The following is a 23,053-nucleotide window of genomic DNA, read 5'->3' as shown; positions in this document are numbered from 1 at the left end:
ATGATCTCAAGGCAGCTGAGACCATGGTCACCAAGAAAACAATTGATAACAAACTACGCCAGGAAGGGCTGAAATCCTGCAGCGCCTGCAAGATCCCCTGCTCAAAAAAGCACACATACAGGCCCGTCTGAAATTTTTCTAAACATCAATCAGAATGATTCAGAGGAGAACTGGGTGAAAGTTTTGTGGTCAGATGAGACCAAAATCAAGCTCTTTGGCATCAATTCAACTTGCTGTGTTTGAAGGAGGAGGAATGCTGCCTATGACTCAAGAACACCATCCCGACAAACATGGAAGTGGAAAGGTGGAAACATTATGCTTTGGGGGTGTTTTGCTTCTAAGGGGACAGGACAACTTCACCACATTAAAGCGGAGGTCCACCCTAAAGTGGACCTTCCGCTCATCGGAACCCTCCCCCCCTCCGGCGCCACAATTGGCACCTTTCAGGGGGGAGGGGGGTGCAGATACCTGTACAGTACAGGTATCTGCACCCACTTCCGGGATAGCTCTCTGCGGAAAGGGGCGTAGATTACGCCCCTTTCCGCAAGTGCCTGCCCCTTTCCGCAAGTGCCCCGCTGCCTGCTGGGAAACACACAGATCCCAGAGGCAGCGGGGACCGTCCTTATTGCGCAGCGCGACTCGCGCATGCGCAGTAGGGAACCGGGAAATGAAGCCGAAAGGCTCCATTTCCTGATTCCCATACCCAAGATGGCGGCGGCAGCACCCGAGAGACGATCTAGAGATCGGCTTCGGGTGCCGACATCGCGGGCGCGCTGGACAGGTAAGTGTCACTATTTTAAAAGTCAGCAGCTGCAGTATTTGTAGCTGCTGGCTTTTAAAAAAAAAAAAAAAAAAAAAAGACGGGACCACGTATCATCAAATCTTGGGTAAGAACCTCCTTCCCTCAGCCAGGGCATTGAAAATGGGTATTGCAGCATGACAATGACCCAAAACATGGGGCCAACGCAACAAAGGAGTGGCTCAAGAAGGAGCACATTAAGGTCCTGTAGTGGCCTAGCCAGTCTACAGACCATAATCCCATAGAGAACATGTGGAGGGAGCTGAAGGTTTTGAGTTACCAAACGTCAGCTTTGAAAACTTAACGTGGATGTAAACCCACTCTCATCCTTTCTAAACTACTGCAATATTGGTTATCTAGAAGGATATACATTCCTCCTGCATGTATACTTAACATTGTTAAATGTCTCCCCTCTGTCTGCTACAAGATCCGAAAAACTGCAGATTTTGTGAGTGGGTCAGTTTTCCAGGGCTCAGTGGGTGGAGTCATGATGTCAGTAGACTCCCCGCCCACCTCTACACTCCCTTTATCAACATAAATTTTCTCCTGTGTATTTCTTACACTGAACTTCTGCTATGATCACTAACATCCAGTCAAAACCCAGAAAAGTCCCCACATGACTTCAGCATGCCAAATCATGCTGAGGTGTGGAACAGCCAATCCTTGCAGAGCAGCAGAAGAAAGCAGTGGGAGGGAATTAAAAAATAATGCATGTCTCTTAGGCTAGTGCACATGATATGTAAAATACTTCTATCTTTGAAAGCATTCTTATTTACAGCATTTTTATCACCTGCCAAAAGCCTTTGTACAGTATATAAAAACGCACACACACACTGGATGGAAAGGACTGGACTGGATGGAAAGAATGACAAATCCTTCCAGAAAAAAGAGCTACAGCAAAACCTCTGATTACGAATAACGTGGTTTATGAGTTTCAGAGTTACCTGTTTTTTTGTTTAATCCTGGCTCGGTTTACCAGCATGGTCTTGCAAGTCGAGCAGGATTCAAGCCTCTGGAGTGTGCAGTACCGCATTTGGCCAGAGGAGCGGGGGCGCCGGTGACACTTGGAGAGAGTGTCTCCAAGTGGTCTCCGAGTGTTTGAGTGTCTCTGCCCCCCCCCCACCTCTGGCCACATGCGGTACTGCATACACTAGCAGTGACACTGAAGCAAATTATCTGTGTTTCCATTGATTCCTATGTGGAAACTTGCTTTGGATTATAGAGCATTCTTCTGGAACGGATTATGCTCGTAATCCAAGGTTCTGTATCTGAAATTTATTTTTCATCTGTGTATTTCGATTTTTGTCTAAAGTTCAACTTTAATATGTCTCAAATTAAGTCCACTGAGCAAATGTAAATAGAAATAAATAGGACAAGGGTCTTGTCTCTGTTGTGTGAAGGGGCAGGGTAGGAACGTGTTGCAATTCTCAGCTAATGTGAAAAGTAAATGCAAAAGTGAACTACAATCAAAAGTAAAAATGTGTGGGCTAAATATTACATTTTAAAGCAGTAATAAACCCTGGGGAACCCCCCCCCCCCCCCAAAAGAAAAAAAAAAGATAATGGCATTGCCTACCAACACATTATGAAATACTTGCCTTAGAAAGAAAGCCCCTGCCGCAGCACCCAATCACCGTTGTGGGGGCTGACATGTTCCCCCAGCGTTTCATCTGGGTTTGCATGTGTGTGGGAGCCCTCGATTCCGGCAACAAGTTCTGAAGTTCTGGCACGATACACCGGAATTTCAGAACGCATGTGCGCTGTCATCAGCGGCCACATGCAGGATGAATATCTCCTAAATGGTGCATGTTTAAGAGATATTAATGTTACGGGCTTTTTTTTATAGGACTAATTATAGGCTTACCTGTAGGTAAATATCACAAAAGCGGCACATACAACCGCTTTAACTATAAAAGAGGTACTAAGAGTATTTATGTCCTAGGCCTAGTCATCATAGACCTCCTTAGACAACCCATTTCAGGTAACATAAATTATATTTTGAATTGTTCAATTGCTTTCCCCTTTACTGCTGGTCAAATGATCCAACCCTATTTTAAAAGTTAAATCTTACAGTAAAATGTAAGTAGATTTTGGCAGCTTCTCTTTAGTTTGAAAGCTTAGAGTATTAATATTCAGCTCTTCCACAACCAACCTCCTAGGACACCAATTAGGCCACAAATACAATGAGAAGTTATGCTTAAATATATGGATTTATCACCGCCACAGACCTCAGGAGATGGTTGGATATACAGGAGCATGTGACCATTCTTGTCTACATTTAGACCCCTTTCACACTGTGGCAGTGCGGAGAGCCCAAACAAACTGAAAAAAAAAAAAAAACAACATCAATTGCAGACACTGTGCCCATCAAACACAGCTACTGTACCCATCAATTGCCACCAGTGTGCCCAATCAATTGCCACCAGCGTGCATCGCATGGGAGTCGGGACTTACCTGTCTCGCAGCAGGTTACTGTGGCGTCATCCACGTCCTTGATGTCTTCGGTCCTCTCCAGCAGGCATCCAATCACAGCGCCGGTTGTTTCAGCCATTCAGGTGACAGGTAACCAGACCCAAGCACCTGATTGGCTGAGAGGCGGGTCAGTGTTAGGAAAGCGATTTATTCGCTTTCCTAACATAACACTGAGTAAACAGCGAATGCACAGCATTGCGCCTGTTGCTTACCATTTAGAAAGCCTACGGCTCTAATCAGGCGCTTCCAAATAAAACCCTGCCACTGTAATTCAGGTGCCCGGCACCAGACAAGGGGCCGGACACCTGAATACGGGGCGTCTAGCCTTTTTGACAACAATGAAAACAAGCATTTGCCAAAAAAAAGGGTTGGTGAAAAGGCGGCTTAAAAGGCCACTGTACTTTTAAACAAACAAAGCATACCAAACACCCTCTATGGACCTCCAAAGATAAACTACAACGAACGCTCCCACCCTAGCTGCTTACTTAGGCAGTCTGCTCTGAGCTTTGTTTTCCTACTCTGGCTGAAATCCTCCTTACCACTGGCCGCGTCAGTGCACTGAGCCCCCCCCGATACTGGAGATGAGCCCTGTGCACTGAGCCCCCCCGATACTGGAGATGAGCCCTGTGCACTGGGCCCCCCGATACTGGAGATGCGCCCTGTGCACTGAGCCCCCCGATACTGGAGATGAGTCCTGTGCACTGAACCCCACCCCAATACTGGAGATGAGCCCTGTGCACTGAACCCCCCCCCGATACTGGAGATGAGCCCTGTGCACTGAACCCCCCCCCCCCGATACTGGAGATGAGCCCTGTGCACTGAACCCCCCCGATACTGGAGATGAGCCCTGTGCACTGAACCCCCCCGATACTGGAGATGAGCCCTGTGCACTGAACCCCCCCGATACTGGAGATGAGCCCTGTGCACTGAACCCCCCGATACTGGAGATGAGCCCTGTGCACTGAACCCCCCCGATACTGGAGATGATCCCTGTGCACTGAACCCCCCCCCCCCCGATACTGGAGATGATCCCTGTGCACTGAGCCCTGATACTGGAGATGAGCCCTGATACTGGAGATGAGCCCTGATACTGGAGATGAGCCCCGATACTGGAGATGCTCAGGAGACTGCCAAATACAAGTCATTGGTTCCAAACAACGTTTTTTAGATTACAGCTTCAATTGGGCAGTGCTGTCTGATTCTGGTGCCAACTAGCCATATGTAGATACATGGAAGTTGTTAGAACAATGTCCAAGTAAATATCCATCTGTGACTTCAACTGGGCTGCAGCTGCTGACCTCTCATCCTATATTGTATTTGCCTAGCTGTCCTGCTGACATTCCAGTGACTAGGCTCTCCATGTACATAATAAACATACCCGCCCTTCTTTAATACTGAGTGAATTGCAGAAGCCGCACAGCCAGGCATGGAGGAGGCCAAACATGAACACATTTCTCCTGTCACAGTGTAAATATTTTCCAGCAATTCCCTGAAACTTATAAACAAATATATGAATGATAAAGTGGAGATTAAAGTGGTTGTATACTCTTTTTTTTTTTTACTTTTACCTACAGGAAAGCCTATAATAAGGCTTACCTGTAGGTAAAAAAAAAATATCTCCTAAACCTTTACGGTTTAGGAGATATTCCCCTCGGTATGCGCCGCTGACTGCAGCGGCGCATGCGCACGAGGGGATTCTCGGCCTGAAAATCCGGCAGTGTCCGGCCGGCCGGAATGAAATCTCCCGCGCGAAGAAACGCAGAGGGAGCATGTCAGCTCCCTCGGCGTGGATCGTGCCAGATGTCGGGGCCTCGTTCTAAGGTAAGTATTTCATAATGAGCTAGTATGCGGTGCATACTAGCTCATTATGCCTTTTGCTTTGCAGGTGTTAATAAAAAAAAAAAAAAAGCGGGTTTACTACCGCTTTAAACCTGAAATCCAGGGAGTATAAAAGCCTCCTTGACGACCACAGGCGGTTCAAATCTCAGCCGGTTCAGCGGGAATTGGTAGAGATTCGAACCATTTATGGGCAGGCTAAATGTACCCAAGTTGATCGATCGGTACAACCAACCTGCCAGATTTTACATGCAATAATAATTACTGTGTTTTCCCAGTGGGGACAGCTTCTCCTGCCTTCACCCCCGCCGTCAGAAGACAATGGTTCAACGTGAGGGTTTCCCCAACACTGTGTTGATGGGGTAATCGAGCAAACTTCTTTCCTGCAACCCGTGGTTGCAGGAAAGAAATTTGCTCCGTCTATAGCTGACCCTATTTTGTCTTGTTCTGTGCTCTTCCTCAGCACTTCTGTATCCAACATCTCTTTTCTCTGACCACTGGACACCCACTGATAATGTAACTCCCATACACGTGCACTAAAGTTACATTATCCCAACTGCTGTCTCCTACTCTAGTTCTCGGAGTGGACATTGAGCTATGCATGTGCCGCAGGCAGTGTACATGAAAAGTCCTTTCCACTAAAAAGCGCAACCTAGCCTTTTTTTTTCTTTTTTATTAACGTCTGCTTTAAAAGAGAACTATGGTTGAAGCTTTTTTAGCCATACTTCTCTTGTGGGTCGCAGGATTGCACTTACTTTTGCACTCCTGTGATCCAGAATCAGCCAACAGCATGCTAAAGCTCTAGGCTCTGGAAGGATCCTGACAATGAGAAAAACCACCCAGATGTCTGATCGACAGCTTGCTCAGCCCCTCAGTGTGCCGCTGAGAGCCTGAGCCAGCCCCTCCTGCCCCATCCACAGCCAGAGAACGGTAACCAAGGGTCACCGTTCTCTGCTCAGAGAAGACTGAGAACTGAGCGATCAGCAGTCATGTGATTGCTCAGTTCTTGGGCTTAGAGGTGGCAGGGGACAGCTGCAGCATGGGATTGATGCTGTAACAGGGAGAGGAGTATTTATGTTTAGTTATTTATATTCCCACACATCTCCTTTAAAGCATATTTAATCAACACAGCAAGATAAGAACAGTAATGGAAATAACAGCTGTTAATGTAAGGCCACTTATTGGGATCTGTCCATACAAGGGAAGCAGACTATGTGCACTTCATAGGGGTGTGACCAGAGACAGTTTTATGCCAAAGGGGGCAGCAGCTGTTGGTTTGAGGAAGGGATAGAGGAAATAATGCCTGCTAATATTATAAAGCAAATGCACAGCCATTACAAGCTGCATGTTCCTAAATACAGGTAGATCAGGGCGGCCCCGTCCATGCGCCTGGCTGCAAAAAAAAAAAAAAAAACAAAAAAAACACACAAGCTGCAACTGAAGTAGATTAAATGTATATCTGCCTGGCAATTCTGCAGCACATAAATCCCTGGTGCCAAACATGTGGTCCTAAAACTGTGGCTGTCAGGGCCCCTGCAGACAATACTCTGTTTCTCACACCTAAGTATATACTCTATTGAAGTGTTACAAAATGACAAGTGTTGACATGCAGCGCAGAGAGCTGCACTGCAAAAAACCTCAGCATGTCTGCATTTTTCCTATGGGAGGAATTAAAATCTTTTTTATGTGTCCTATCAGTGATCTGCTGTCAGGAACATGCACCTGCACAGCTGCCAAACTGGGACCACTGGACATGCAGCCACTGCATCACTGTGTCCCAAAAGACATTATTGTGACTACCTACATGCGGATGCACCCTGTACGGGCAAACACTGCCCTTCAGAAGGATGATCGCTTAGATACACTTGTGTAAACAAGGCCTATGACCATCTCTTGAAACACATCTCTAGTCTGTAAATGTCTTCTGCAGAATGTCCCCAGTCCCCAACTCCTATAACATGTCTGCATTCTCTGGCCAATTCTTCAAGCATGAATGGAATTTCTGACCATATCTTCAGTTTCTAACAGCTTACTTTAGCATACTTTTGTTGAATTTTATGTGCAGTCCTTTGGGATGTCAGGGATCTCACTTGATGTCCCCAATATCAAGAAAGGGTAGCACATTGGTTTAGTGGTTAGCACCTATGAATTGATGCAATGGGGTCCTTGGTTTGAACCCTGCCCAGAACACAATCTGCATGGAGTCTGCACATTTTGTCTGTGTTTGTGAGGGTACACTCCAATTACATTTTGGTAGGTTAGCTGGCATCCATTTAAATTGGCTATACAGATTATTACATTCTGCATGCCAATCCCAGCCCAAGCAATTAGGGAGGGGTGAAGAAGGACCTGGAGACCTACTCTGTACATTAGTCAAAAATAATATTATAGAACAGGCTCTCAAGTGTATCAAACATGGTTCTAGAGAACTGGCCCAACAATTCACTGGGCCCCGTACTGCCCAGCTCCTCTGCCACAACCATCTGTCCGTTCCTGACTACAGGAAGGATAACTGTATGTTTGCCTGGCAGTGTTGCAATACATATCAGACCACCACTGGTCTAAAGGTGAGTCATTGGGTGCCCTGTACTGCCTATTGGCAGCATGGTCCTGAATACAGGAAGGATAAATGTACGTTTGCCTGGCAGTCAGAACCACTGTGTGTAGAGCCTAGTTGCTGGACCCCTACCTATGACATTCTACTTTAGCACTGCCCTTACCGGTTGGTTCCTGAGTACAGGAAGGATAAATGTAGGTCTACCTGGCAGTACTGCCATATATATCAGCCCAGGTATACAAAGCCTTGTCATTGAGCCCTGCACTGCCTATTTGTGGCATTCTCCTTTAGCACAGCAATTACCAACTGCATGTTCTTCAATACAGTTAAAATATGTATATAAAGCCTAGTTGCTGGTCCATGTACTGCCTAGGCATAGCATATTCCTCTAGCACCATCATTACCAACTGCATGTTCCAAAATGTACTACTGTATATAATACATTTTAGGCCTCCAGTGTATGTCATCACCCCCCCCCCCCCCCCCCAGCACAGCCATTACCAGTTGGTTGCTGAGTACAGGAGTAATAAGTTCAGTATGGCAGTATTGCAGCACTTATCAGATCCCCAGTGTATAAAGCTTAGTCACTGGGTGCCCTGTACAGACTAAGTATGGCATTCTACTGTAGTGCTGCCACTACCAGCTGCATGGTACTAAATACAGGAAGGATAAATGTCTGTATGCCTGGCAATTCTGCAGCAGATATCAAGCCTCTGGTGTATAAAGCAGAGTCACTGGGTTCCCTATACTGTGTATGGCATTATCCTCTAGTGCTGTCATTACCAGCTGCATGTTCCTAAATACAAAAAGGAGAAATTGTACGCCGAACAGTTTAGGCTCCCAGTGTATGTTATTCTTCTGTAGCACAGCCAATGCCAGTTGGTTCCTGAATACATGAAGAATAAAGATTTGTGACCAGTGACAGCTATACTAATACCTAGTGTAGCATATTTAGTGCTGCCTGTATTCCAACTGGTAAGGCTGTTCTTCAAGAGGATGACATGGACACTGGGACAAGGTGCCTGTTCTTAAATACAGGGAGGATAAAATTGATTGCAGAACAGTTTAGGCTCCCAGTGTATGTCATCCTCTTGAAGCACAGCCATTACCAGTTGGAATACAGGAAGAATAAATATGTATGCCTGGCAGTACTGCAGTACATATTAGACCCCTGTAGTATACAACCTAGTCACTGGTCACTATTTGCCCCCTGTGTGCTAGTGCTACCATTACCAGCTGCCCGTTTCTAAATACAGGAAGGATAAATATATGTATGCCTGGCAGAGCCTGTGTTTATTTAGGAAAGGAAGGCGGTGGTAAATAGCATATTTACTATCCCCTTCCCCAACTCTCCATCCTGAAACATCCCCTGCAGTAGCTGGGGGGAGAGGAGAGGAGAGAAATGAGGCCAGCAGTACTGTGGTGTTGGGGGAAGCCTGGGCAGTAGGGGATTAGGGTGTGTCCAGGCACACCCCCTCGGCACGCCTATAAGTGCTGCCATTACCAGCTGCCTGTTTCTGAATACAGGAAGGATAAATGCCTGTATGCCTGGCATTTCTGCAGCAGATATCAGGCCACTGGTGTATAACGCCGAGTCACCAGGCCCTGTACCGTCTATGTATGGCATTCTCCTCTAGTGCTGCCATTACCAGCTGCCTGTTCTTGATCTTGAATACAGCAAGAATAGATTTTCGGAATGCCTGGCATTTCTGCAGCAGATATCAGACCTTTGGTGTATAAGGCCTACTCACCGGGCCCTGTACTGTCTATGTATGGCATTCTTCCAAAGCACTGCCATTACCAGCCACATGTTCCTGAACACAGGAAGGAGAAATGTGTTGCATGGCATTGTAGGTCCTCAGTGTGTGTGTTGTCACCCTCCCTCCTGTGTGGTCACCCTCCTGTGGCAGAGCTATTACCAGCTACTTCCTGGATACAAGAAGGACATTTTATAATATATATATATCTCTGGCAGTAGTGCACAATGTTAGCAGAGGCCGGTGTATGAAGCCCAGCCACTGGGCCCTGCCCTGCCTGTGTGTGGCATTCTCTTTCAGCACTGCCAGCCTGTTCCTGAATACAGGAAGGATACCTGTGTGTATGCCTGGCAATGGTGCAGCATGTATGCTGGTCGTGGTGAATGAGGCCTAGTCACTGGGTGCCTTGCACTGTATGTATGTATGCATGTATGTGTGTCTCTCTCCTCTAGTGCTGCCTGTTCCTCCATACAGAATGGAGAGATATGAGGCGCCTGGGTGTATAGAGCCCAGTCACCGGGCCCTGTCCTGCCTGTGTGTGGCATTCTCTTCCAGCACTGCCAGCCTGTTCGTGAATACAGGAAGGATACAAGTGTATGCCTGGCAATGGTGCAGCATGTATGCTGGTCGTGGTGAATGAGGCCTAGTCCCTGGGTGCCCTGCACTGTATGTATGTCTGTCTCCTCTAGGGCTGCCTGTTCCTCCATACAGAATGGAGAGATATGAGGCTCCTGGGTGTATAGAGCCCAGTCACCGGGCCCTGTCCTGCCTGTATCACATCCCCGGGGAAGTACATGGCACTGTGATGGGTACCATCCTCATCATCACACCCCCTTCCTCTTCTGCCCGCACTCACAAAATTCTCGCCGCAGCCGTTGTCCGGGCACAGCACGTAGAAGGAGACCCCGGGGTCGGCGTAGAAATCCATCCTCCGCTCGGTCTCCTCAGTGGCGATGAGGTCGAAGGGGGTGTTGGAGCACCATTTATCCGCCACGTCCGCCAGCTGCTGGAAATCCATGGTGGCCCCCGCGGCGTGCTGAGCTCCCCTGCCGGTCGCCTATGTCTGCATTGTTTACATGCTGCTCATGGAGCGGACTGGGAGGGAAGAGGGAAGGCCGCGGCGATGCAGCTGATACTCGGGGTATTGTTCGTCGCCCCGGCCGCCCCGAACACAGATGCGGGTTGGGTTGCTGCTGTGTGACGCGGGCGATGCAGCTTGGTGACGTCACGGCTGGCCCTGCCTTGACAGCAGCTGGGGTGGTAGTCGCCGTGACGTCACCAAGGCGGCGCCCAACCGGCTACTCCGCCGGGAGATGGAAGCCTACGGGATGCCAGCTCGGCTCCCTCTGCGGCATCCATTGGGTATAATCGGGCAGAGCGAGAGCAGCGTCTACCCGATACGTATGCGGAGACCTATGTGCGTATTCCTGCGCCAATGGCAGCGTACAGGTGGTTATCCGCATCTTCATCTCTTCCCAGCGTTGCCCTTTAACCACTTCCATACCCCCTTCCTGCCCAGGCCAGCTTTCAGCGCTGTCACACTTTGAATTACAATTGTGGGGTCATGCAACACTGTACCTAGATGACATTTGTATCATTGTTTCGAGATGGATAGGGATTTCTTTTGGTGATGTTTAATCACTACTGGGGGTTTTAGCTTTTCCTAAACAAATGAAAAAGAACACCAAACATTTTGAAAAAATAAAACAAAAACGTTTTTCTGTTTCTGTTATAAAATTTTGCAAACAAGTATTTTTTCTTCTTCACTGATGTGTGCTGATGGGGAAGCACTGATAAGTTCAACTGAGAGGGAGGCGCTCATAAGTTGAACTAATGAGGATGAACTGATGGGGCAGCACTGATAAGTTGAACTGATGGGCACTGATAAGTACTGATAAGTTGCACTGATGGGGCAGCACTGATAGGTACTGATAAGTTGCACAGATGGGGCAGCACTGATAAGTTGAACTAATGAGGCTTCACTAATGGGTACTGATAGGTTGCACAGATGGGGCAGCACTGATAAATTGAACTGATGAGGCTGTACTGATAACTTGCACTGATGGGGCGGCACTGATAAGCTGAACTGATGGGTACTGCTAAGTTGCACTAAGTTGAACTGATAGGCACTGATAGGTGCTGATAAATTGCACTATCAGTTCAACTTAGTGCAATTTATCAGCACCTATCAGTTCAACTTAGTGCAATTTATCAGCACCTATCAGTGCCTAAGTTGAACTGATGAGGCTCCACTGATGGGCACTGATAAGTTAAACTGATGAGGCTGCACTGATGGGTACTGATAAGTTGCACTAAGTTGTACTGATAGGTGCTGATAAATTGCACTGATAAGTTGAACTAATGAGGCTGCACTGATGGGCACTGATAAGTTAAACTGATGAGGTGGCACTGATGGGTACTGATAAGTTTCACTGATAAATTGAACTGACGAGGCTGCACTGATGGGTACTTGTAAGTTGAACAAAGTTGCACTGATGGGGTGGCACTGATAAGTTGAACTGATGGGCACTGATGAGTTGCACTGATGACCAAGGCCTTAATGATCAGTGTAAAAATATACTCACTGTGCTGTCAGCCTCACCAGTTATTGGCTCTCCTTTCCTCACTCAGAGACAGCATGTGAGGAAAGGGCTGCTGATAACCAGCAAGTCTGTTTTTACATGTGACCAGCTCACATTATTTTATTTTTATTTATTTATTACAGGTACTTATTTAGCGCTGCCAATTTACATAGCGCTTTACCGGTGTATATGCCGCTCCTTCACCGATCCAAAGATGCTGCTAGCAGGACTTTTTTTACCGTCCTGACAGCAAACCGCTCCAGTGTGAGAGCCCTCGGGGCTTTCACACTGGAGACAGCAACGGCTCTTTCAGGACACTCTGCAGGCACTATTCTTAGCGCTGTAGCGCCTGCAAAGCGATCCAATGTGAAAGGGGTCTAAGAGAGGCCCAGCTATTAACAAACCCCCTCACATGCCCACCCTCTCTCTCTCTCGGTCTCTCCAAATGCAGTATCTCTTAGCTCAGAGTTTGAGAGTTCCCTCCTGTGATGGTGAAGGTGACCAGTAATAGCTGGGCCTCTCTTAGCAATTTTCTTGAAGTATTCCAATCAAGCTTAATGGAGGTATGTAAACGGCAATGGCATTCTTCATCTTTGATCAAAACTGCATGCACAGCTCAGCTTACTGATCTTGTGTGCTGGCGTGACTAGGTTCTGCACATGCACACGGGTGACATCATCCAATGCCATCGAGGGAGCATTGGGAAGGTGAGCAGTCCTTACTTTAGTTCTGCTTTAACGGCATAGCTAGATGCACACAGGCACATTTGTATGTCTTTATAAAGACATACTAAGAAATTCATAAAAAGGTATCCTAGACACCCTTTTGAAATCCTGTTTGCACCCGATTCATGTACCTGTCATAGACAGGTACATGAATCCATCAATGCAGGCACAGTATGGACATTCCCTCCTTTGTGTGCTACCTCCCCAGCCTCTGCACTGTCACACTAACATGTATATGGCCAAGAATTTTTAAACTAGAGGTGGGCAGAGGCAGATGGGGAACTGAGAAACTAGTTACCCATCAGGTTAGCTTTACTTTTGATTGACAGTGGGCAGATTCATAGCTTCTATTCAGGCCAATAGCCTTTGGAAGCCGCCCACTCTCAATCATATGCAAGGTGGACCTGATGGGGAACTAGTCCCAAAGTACCCTATCAGGTTCCACCCATTCAATAGGTGCAGGTGCTGTTAATCTGAGTTGTCGGGTGGGTAGAGCCTGATGGGAAACTCAGACTAGTTCCCTATTATGTCCACCTTGCCTGTGATTGACAGTAGGCAGATTCTACAGCCACTATTAGAATAACTGCGATGGAATCTGCACACTTCCACCTGGTGGGGAACTAGTGCGGCTGCTGCATCTGCATCCACTTCTGAGCAGGTGCAGAAGACATCGGCACAGCACACATGATGGGTCGCAGCACCCGCCCGAATGAGCCCTAAGGGCTCATGCACCTGGTCATGAAAACTTTTTCAGTGGTTTCATAAATGTGCCAATAGAATAAGTTTACATGCATGTGCTTCTAAACACCATATGTCTACATGCAAATGGGAACATCTGCATAAAGACACTGTACTTCTGATGTCCTAGAGTTGCTTACAGCCACTGAATGGGTGAAGGCAGCTGTATGCAGGTATCTGTGGAAAGTAGCACACACGCACAGACCTAATGCACCCAAGATCACTGAAAGTGAAAGAGGAACTTCAGCCTTTTCTCTCCCCTGCTTACCAGATCCTGTGTTTTGCACGGTAAGGATACTCACCTAGCCAGCAGATCTAGCGTTGTCCTGCTGAGATCCTCCTCTCTGCAGCCGCTGCACAGGTCCTGAGCCACCATGTTGCTTCATCACACCTGCCGGCTTTTCAGGATGTAGGTGTGCTAGACCCGCCCCCTCCCCCTTACTGAATGGGACTGCACGTCATGCATCCCAGGAGGCACTGGCTTAATTCGCCCAGACGAATGATGGAAGATAGGGGGATAGGCCAAGGCTTTTAGCAGGAAAAACAAAATTAAGTAAAAACAACAACACCCCCCCCCCCCCCCAAATCTGTGCTGCGGGGGGTGTTCTCATTATTAAGAGGAGGAGAGTCCCTCACGAGGGTGAAGGTCTGCTTTAACCTGCACAGGCAAATGCGCCCATGTGCATACAGCCTAAAATAATAAATAAATCAACTGAATGCCTAATAACATCACATTTTTTGGCACCCATGTGTAGCACTACCACAGCAGAAACTGCTGGTGACTGGTTCCACTAGTCCTGCACAGCCAGGCAACAAGCATTTTACCACTACTATCCGGACACAAGAAAACAGTCTCTGAGCTTGGTTTTGTAGTTTTATTAGGGATAATAATTTGGATGAGGTAAAGGGGTTATGGGATGCCCAGCTTTGACCAGAACAATGAATAGGGACAACTTCCTTCCTATGTACACAATCTTAAATTGTCCTCCTTCCTGGACACCGACAGCCTTTAGTGATCAAAAGAAAAAGTGCCTTAAGAACTAGGAGCTCTCAGTCTCCTTTAGAAAACAGCACAGCAAGTTGTAAGCTGCATACTGCCTGTAGGGACAACCAGCCCACTTGGCTGCTCTGAAGAACTCCCAGGAAAAGGGATAGGCAGGGATAAGCACAGAGCTGTTTTACTGAACTTGCTACATGTGGCAGTCTCTCACCTTGTGAATCCCTGAGTGTGCAGACGTACTCACTCTGTCCTCTTTGCTCCCTGCTGCTCCTTAGGCAAGATTCCTTCTCAAACCACTTGACACTGATAGGATATTCCCAAGACAGCCCGAGCCCAGCCTGGAGGCAGAGCACCACCCAGACCCCCTCCTCAGCACTCCATATTCCACCCAACCCCCTGCTGGCATGGCTCTCCCATATTAAAGAACTGACCTAGCCCCCAGCCAAGCGCTCTGCCTGAGGATGGGCCTGATTCCCTCAAGTATGCGGATCAGGATCTGGCCTCTGCCCACTAACTTCTAGAAGTTTCTCCAAACTTCTAGGTCCAGGGGGAAGTACCAGAGACCTGCATCTGTGAAACCACACAGTTTGACCTGAAGTAACCCTGATACAATTTCTGACTCACAAACTATCCAGGAGTCATAAATCCATCCCAGAGTTGAGGAACCCATTGCTTACACTGATGAACAAATTGCTCACTAAGCAACAGAGAACAGAATGGGCACCCCCTAAAAGGCTCAGAATCAAAGCCAGGACCTTTGTGAATTCATTGGGCTGTGGACAGACCGACCAGCAACCATTAACTGAAAATGTTGGTCTTCTATTGCAAACCATAAGAATTTCTGATGAGGGGGAAATAGAGAGAGATAGGCATCCTTTAACGCCCAATCAGTAATGCTCTGACTCCTTTCAAAACCTCCACACGTGGGGAAACCAGTTGAGATCCTTAAGGTCCACTATTGGCTGAACATTGACGTTTGGCTTTGGGACCGTGAAATGGTTCCAGAAAAACCCAAGGAACCTTTTTGCCTCTGGAACAGGTATGATCACCCCTTTGTGAAAAAAGGTATTCAAGAGCCTGAAACAGGAATCTTTTTTTTTTGCAGATTCATAGACATAATTTATGAAAAAAGCATAAATATGCTGAGAAAATTCTCATAATTCCAAACTGTACTTGTGAGTCATTGTACAACAAGCCCAATCATCCTCTACCTCCCATGTCATAAATTTCAAGAAAGTAATGGGGCAGACTTAGAGGACCAAGACTTCTACTGAACTGGCCCTGAGTCTTGGAGACAAAACTCTGCAAGGGACAAAAAGACTGTAGAAGTAACAAGTGCCCTTTAAGATGCACTCGTATGCCCTGTACACACAGTCGGACTTTCCAATGGAAAATGTGCGATCGAATCATGTTGTCGGAAAATCCAATCGAGTGTGGGCTCCAGCGGACTTTTTGCGTCGGAATTTCTGCTACACAAAGTTTGAGAGTTGGATCTAAAATTTTCTGACAACACAATCCGATAGTTTAAATTCCAAATCGTGTGTAGACAATTCCAACGGACAAAGTGCCACGCATACTCAGAATAAATTACGAGATGAAAGCTATTGGCTACTGGCCATTTTATAGTCCTGACATACGTGTTCTAGGTCACCGCATTCAGAATGATCGGATTTTCCGACAACTTTGTGCGACTGTGTGTATGCTAGACAAGTTTGGGCCAAAATCCGTCTGAAAAAATACGACGGATTTTGTCGTCGGAAACTCAGACCGTGTGTACAGGGCATTACCCTTCTTTCAAAAAATGTTTCCCATGAAAAAGGGAATCCTGTTCAAAGCTACTTGCAGTAAAATTCTGCAGACCAGAGATAGATTGATTGCCACATCCACCAAGGGTATACTGCCCTCCTCAGTGAAATTACTCTTTCCCCAAGTAGAACTGAAAAAAACCCTCTTTGGTGGAGAGAACATCTTGTTAGGATGTCCCAAACTGCATATATCAACTCCTTAAAATGAGAATGTAGTAGAAAAAAAACAGACCTTATGGCAGCTGCCACAAACCCACAAAGGTGGACTTTCAGATCAATGCAGACCATCTTCCTATCATCCATCCACTCCTCCCCTAACCATTGAGAGGGGACAGAAGAAGGATCATATCGCCCCATAAAGGTGAGCGTCCTCAAGAGTTTACACTCTAATCCTGCTAAAGCGGCTCACATTTCCTCCTTGTCATATAACCTGGTGTGCTAGAAGTAGCCAATCTGCTAGGGAAATGGGCTCAGAACCACCTCAAACTCCTAGACCCTCAGGGAAAACCATATAAGGGGCCACGGCTTGAATCAATTGCAACCTGACAGGGGTACTTGCGAATTCCCAAAGTTTGCTGACTTAATGGAATCTATCCTGATGTAACAATCCCCGTCAGCCGGGTGCGAAGCAAACAATGTTCTGGTTATTCTGCGATATGACCTAATGCCAGTGCCCTCCCTTGACAGGTTTGCTTGCCTGACCAAGGACAAGTACTGTATAATTAATTCAAGCCTGTCACCCACAGCCTTATGTTTCTGCTGTCACCCCTGCTGTTATACATTCTGCTGGGACGTTTTCCATCACTGTGCCTTTCCAGAAGTAAACATAGCCGCTAAGTAATGCTGCTGCTTTCAATGACATCACGCTTGGAAGCTGCGCATGCAACATACATTTATGCACTGGCAGCAACCCACCTAAATCCAGGCACAGAAACGGTAACATATATTTAATACCCGCAACAGCCACAGAGCAGCCACATGGAACAGTCTTAACCCCAGCAGGTAACTCCCATGCTGATCACCATAGGAGCACAGACAAGCAGGTAGATCCTATTCAGAAGGAAAGGTAGGAGGGCACCATCATTTAGGAGTACCAGCAGGCTACCAAGGCACTTATCTCACTGCAGGACCTATTTGCTTTACTGCTAAGGGTCCAATTTTCAACCATCATGGTGGGCCATGTCACTCAAAACCTCCAGGGACTCAATCCCCTTTCTTAGGGTCCACTGCCCTGGACCTGTAAAGCCTCCTACCAGAAACATCTAGGTAATTTATTACTGGGTTCCAAATACTGTGAACAGGGTCGAGCTCTGAAAGGCAAGCCCTGTGTGTCGTCTTCTCCCAATGCAGTGGGCTCCAGTTATTATTTATCTGAGCCACACTGCTCTAGGACTGGATCTAGATAAAACCAATCTCCTGATTTCCACTGGAACTTTTTGAGAATATTGTTCAGAGACATGCATATCAATTACTATCACTTTCAGACACTGGGCAAAAACAAAACAAAACACAACACTTTCTGCTGGGAGGGATGTTATAAAGGGAAGGATCTGCTGTCCTTTTTTGCCAGTGTCCATACATTTGTAGGTGGAGTTTAACCCATCAAGTAAGGGTTAATAGGGCCGTAATCGGGGCTGTTCGATTATATAACCACACACGCATCAATATAATTCTATCAATAATTTAAGGAGAAAAAGATATGCACCAAAGAACCACCATTTGATGGGTTTAGTAAGCTCTCTATCGATTTCAGCTAAAACAACAGGGGTGCGGCTGAATTTTGTCGATCGCTTCCTATCAAATATCTTCATTTGTCAAAGACAACTCATCATAATTCAGATTGATCCAATGTCAATATTAATAGATCATTTTCTTTTACAATGGATAAATAGTAGTTTATTACATATTTTTCGTCAACAGCAAAAAGTAGAACAATAGTGTGTGCTTTCGATCTTTTATTCAATGTTAGATTGCTTATTTGTGATTGCTCGTCTGTATTTTTTGGCCACCCCAAAGATAGTTCAACATGTATCAATTTAATCATTCACTGCGACTGACAGGATGGAACAGAAAAACTGTAAATTACAGACCCTCCATTCAATTAATTTCAATGCTGGCAAGTCAAGCAGTGGTGACCAAAGTTTATTGAGCATTTCTGATCGATTGAACGAATATCTGCTTGTGTCTCAGACAATTCATCAAATACATATTGATTAAATAATGGTTTTCAACACATCTTTCCTGACAGATCATATTTTCAATCAATGTGTACCTATCTCTCAATTATTTTAATTAACAATGAAATGCTTGTCAGGGATAACTCGTACCTAAATTGATATGTGTATTGTCTCCTTCTCCCTCAGTTCATTTTACTGTTAACCCTTTACCTTTTTTCACAGTGTTATGCCCATATAAACATACCTACATGTCCAGCATTGTCCTGCTGTGATCTGCCTCAACACACCAGGTTCCACAGCACCAACTTCCCTCCCCCTCTGACATCATTGAGAGCTGGCTGCCTTTCTTGTTTTTTTGCAGCCATACCCAATGATGTGCCAACATGTCTGCCATATATTACTGAATCAAATGTATCACTTACAAATAGATCACTATAGAGGTGTCCATGCAAATACCAAAAATGTAAAAACAAATCAATGTCTTACTACATAGTATAGGCATGTAAATACAATTAGGACTCATGCACATGGCCATGTCTGGCTGAACCATGAAAATTCCAGTGTATTTCCCCACCAGGCAGCCCACAGGTGCTGTCTACAGCCACCTATAGAAGTCAATAGCTGTACGCATGTATATACAATTGCTTGAATACGCATACAGCGGGTAAAATAAGCGTTGAACACGTCACCCTTTTTCTAGGTAAATACATTTCTAAAAGGTGCTATTGACATGAAATTTTCACCACATATCAGTAACAACCCATGCAATCCATACATACAATGAAACCAAAACAAATCAGTTCAGAGATCAAGTTACCGTATATACTCGAGTATAGGCCGACCCGAGTATAAGCCGAGGCCCCCAATTTACCCCCAAAAAACTGGAAAACTTATTGACTCGTGTATAAGCCGAGGGTGAGACATGGCTGTCCATCCCTGTGTGTCCGTCCATCCCTGTGTGTGTGTCCGTCCATCCATCCCTGTGTGTGTGTCCATCCATCCATCCATCCATCCCTGTGTGTGTATCCATCCATCCATCCATCCCTGTGTGTGTGTGTGTGTGTGTGTGTGTGTGTATCCATCCATCCATCCCTGTGTGTGTGTGTGTGTGTGTGTGTGTGTGTGTGTGTATCCATCCATCCATCCATCCATCCCTGTGTGTGTGTGTGTGTGTGTGTGTGTGTGTGTATCCATCCATCCATCCAGCCATCCCTGTGTGTGTGTGTGTGTGTGTGTGTGTGTGTGTGTGTGTGTGTGTGTGTGTGTGTGTGTGTCCGTGCAGCCTTGTGTGTGTGTCCAGCCTACCTGTGTCCCAAGCCTCCGTCCCGAGCCGCCGTCGTCCCGAGCCTCCTCCGTCCCGTGCCGTGCCTCCTCCGTCCCGTGCCGTGCCCCTCCGTCCCGTGCCGTGCCTCCCCCGTGCCGTGCCTCCTCCGTCCCGTGTCTCCTCCGTCCCGTGCCGTGCCGTGCCTCCTCCGTCCCGTGCCGATGGATCGCCGCTCTTCTCGGCGGCCATTCTACAATTCAAAATTCCGCCTCCGCCTGTGATAGGCGGAACACTCAATTTCCCAGCAGCCTGTGTTCCGCCTATCACAGACATCCTCTCATACTCGTCCGTAGTATGAGAATGAGCGGATGTCCGTGATAGGCGGAACACTGACTGCTGGGAAATTCAGTGTTCCGCCTATCACAGGCGGAGGCGGAGAAGGAGGCGCGGCTTTTGAAAAACAATGTCCGCCGTCTGTCTGCTCGATACGCTGATCGAGCAGTCAGACAGCGGCGACTCGAGTATAAGCCGAAGGGGGCACTTTCAGCCTCAAAAAAGAGGCTGAAAATCTCGGCTTATACTCGAGTATATACGGTATGTGTAATAAAATGGAATGACACAGGGAAAAAGTATTGAACACGCTAACTGAAGTATATTTTTAATATTTTGTACAAAGTCCTTTGTTGGCAATGTCAACTTCAAGGTGGCTCCTGTATGGAGAAACTAGTCGCATGCATTGCTCAGGTGTGGTTTTGCCCCATTCTTCCACACAGTCTTCAAATCTTGAACGTTCCGCGGGCCTCTTCTATGAACTCTGATCTTCAGTTCTTTCCATAGATTTTCTATTGGATTCAAGTCAGTTGATTGGCTGGGCCATTCTAGCAGGTTTATTTTCTTTCTTTGAAACCAATCGTTAATTTTCTTGGCTTTGGGATCATTGTCTTGCTGAAATGTCCACCCTCATTTTATGTTCATCATCCTGGTAGATGGCAGCAGATTTTTATCAAGAATGTCTTGGTATATTCTTCCATTCAACCTTCCTTCAATAATATGAAGTTTGCCAGTACCATCGGGTGAAAAACAGCCCTACACCACGATGTTCCCACCTCCAAACTTCACTGTTGGTATTGGGTTTTTGGGGTGATGTGCAGTGCTATTTGACCTCCAAACATGGTGTGTATTATGACATCCAAAGAGTTCAATTTTGGTCCCATCTGACAAGACTATACTAACAAACATCCACCATATCTCCCCGCTGCCAGACTCCATACATCACTTGCAGAGACAATGAAAAGTAATTTGCTGTGTTTTGTTTTTGTTTATTGGGTGGTACAACTTGGTTGGGGAAAGGGGTATATGGGATGCCTGTAGAACAGATTATATTTTGCCATCACATTTTAAAGATTTTTTTTAGATTAGCACTTAATTTGAGCCTGAAGAAAAGATGCGCAAGTTTAACAGTCAGTCTTTTTCCCTGCATCACCATGCAGACTATTGCTCCTCTGCTTAATTCCCACAGACTATTGCTTCCAGAATTTCCTCACCCATTACCGTGTAAGGATGAGGACATCACTCTTGACCGTGTAAGGTCAAACTTATCCTGCACAAACTTATCCTGTCATTGTCAGTGTAAAGTATGTCACATCTTCTTCTGTAAGCAAGAAGGACCCACTCTGAAAAGTTGCTCAAGCTGGCTCTGGGCTGCTCGCTGCTACTAGGCCAGAGGCCTGCAGCACCTCTCCCCTGAGGCCTAGTAGTTTAAAAGCAAATGTTGAGTGGTGGACTACTGTTCCCAGCTAGCCCAGCTTTCAAATCCTGTGCCCTCGGGCCACATCAATTTTACACAATTCCCCACAATCTCTCCTCTGATCCTGGACTCATCATTGACCGTGTAATGATAAGGACTTCACTATTGACTGTGTAGAAGTGAAGTTCCCTCACAGACTTCCTGGCACATCTAGCCCTCCATTGCGGTACACTCACCGACCTTCCTCTGCCCTGAGTCCTTGATGGAGAACTTGACCGGACCATACATTCTGACAGCTTCACTTGCCCCTCCGCTCCAGGAGTTCCTTATCATTGACCGTTAATAAGGACATTGCCAATGACTGTGCAAAGGCAAAGTTCCCTCACAGTTCTCCCCAGGCCTCCTCCTGCGATTGGCGCACCCCCCCAGATGGGGGTGCCCTCCTGCTGCTGTCTAGTATTCCATTCTCCACTTCACCCGGGTGACAACTCCTCCCAGTGACATGTTACCTCGGCTTATATAGGAGGCCTGCCCCCTGCCAATACCAGTTGGGGATTGGTCAGGGCTCCCACATGCGCTGCCTGCCACTCCAGTCCCAGACCCTGCCCCTCTTCCAGAACATTCTCCCTGGAAGCAGGGGAGGCGCCTCAGAACTAGAGCACAGGTGGTCACACCCACTGCTACACTAACCACTGCAGCATAGGCCTGCGTAAAAATGACCTGTGCTGACAGTCTATTTAGTAAAAATCCTATTACTAGCACCTACCTATTGGTAGAGGGTGCTACACTAGTACTTCACAGGCTTGTCTAAATGTTGTGCAACAAACTTTAACCACTTCAAGACCAGGCTTTTTTCTGACATTTGTTGTTTACAAGTTAAAATAATTTTTTTTGCTAGAAAATTACTTAGAACCCCCAAACATTATATATTTTTTTTCCAGACACCATAGATAATAAAATGGTGGTCTTTGCAAGACTTTATGTCACACCGTATTCACGCAGCGATCTTACAAGCACAATTTTTTGGGGAAAAAATAAATTTTAACGTAAAAATAAGACAACAGTAAAGTTAGCCCATTTTATTTTTTTTACAGTCTGAAAGATAATGTTACGGCAAGTAAATTGATACCCAACATGTCATGCTTCAAAATTGCGCCCGCTCGGGGAATGACGACAAACGGTACTTAAAAATCTCAATAGACGACGTTTAACAATTTCTACAGGTTACATGTTTAGAGTTACAGAGAAGGTCTAGAGCTAGCTACTCTTGCTCTAACGACTGTGGCGATACCTCACATGTGTAGTTTGAACACTGTTCTCATATGCAGGCGCGGCTTACGTATGCTGTTGTATCTGTGTGCAAGCTCAGCGTGACAGAGAGAGTTAAAAAAAAATAAAAATAATAATATATATATATTTATTATATATATTTATATACAATGTCCTTTTAAAAAAAAATTGGGTCACTTTTATTCCTATTACAAAGGATGTTTACATCCCTTGTAATAGAAAAAAAAGCATGACAGGACCTCTTAAATGTGAGGGGGTCAAAAATACCTCAGATCTAACATTTACACTAAAATGCAATAATAAAA

The 23,053-nt window shown here is 46.2% G+C and overlaps 1 protein-coding gene across 1 annotated transcript in view; it reads right to left on the bottom strand.

The window, feature by feature from the left end:
• MTURN (maturin, neural progenitor differentiation regulator homolog) overlaps positions 1-10,835 on the bottom strand; it is a 47,877-nt gene extending 37,042 nt beyond the window's left edge. Inside the window, exon 1 of the mRNA XM_077491493.1 lies at positions 10,277-10,835. Within this exon, the coding sequence (XP_077347619.1) occupies positions 10,277-10,438 (162 nt within the window). The 5' untranslated portion in view covers positions 10,439-10,835. The remainder of the gene's footprint in view (positions 1-10,276) is intronic.
• Between the last annotated feature and the right edge of the window lie 12,218 nt (positions 10,836-23,053).

Source organism: Lithobates pipiens, unplaced genomic scaffold (assembly GCF_037356315.1).
Source record: "Lithobates pipiens isolate NorthernLeopardFrog02 unplaced genomic scaffold, aLitPip1_a1.2 Scaffold_19, whole genome shotgun sequence".
NCBI classification, from domain to species: domain Eukaryota; kingdom Metazoa; phylum Chordata; class Amphibia; order Anura; family Ranidae; genus Lithobates; species Lithobates pipiens.
Note: the sequence above shows the minus strand (reverse complement) of the source record. Positions and strands in the feature narration are given on the sequence as shown.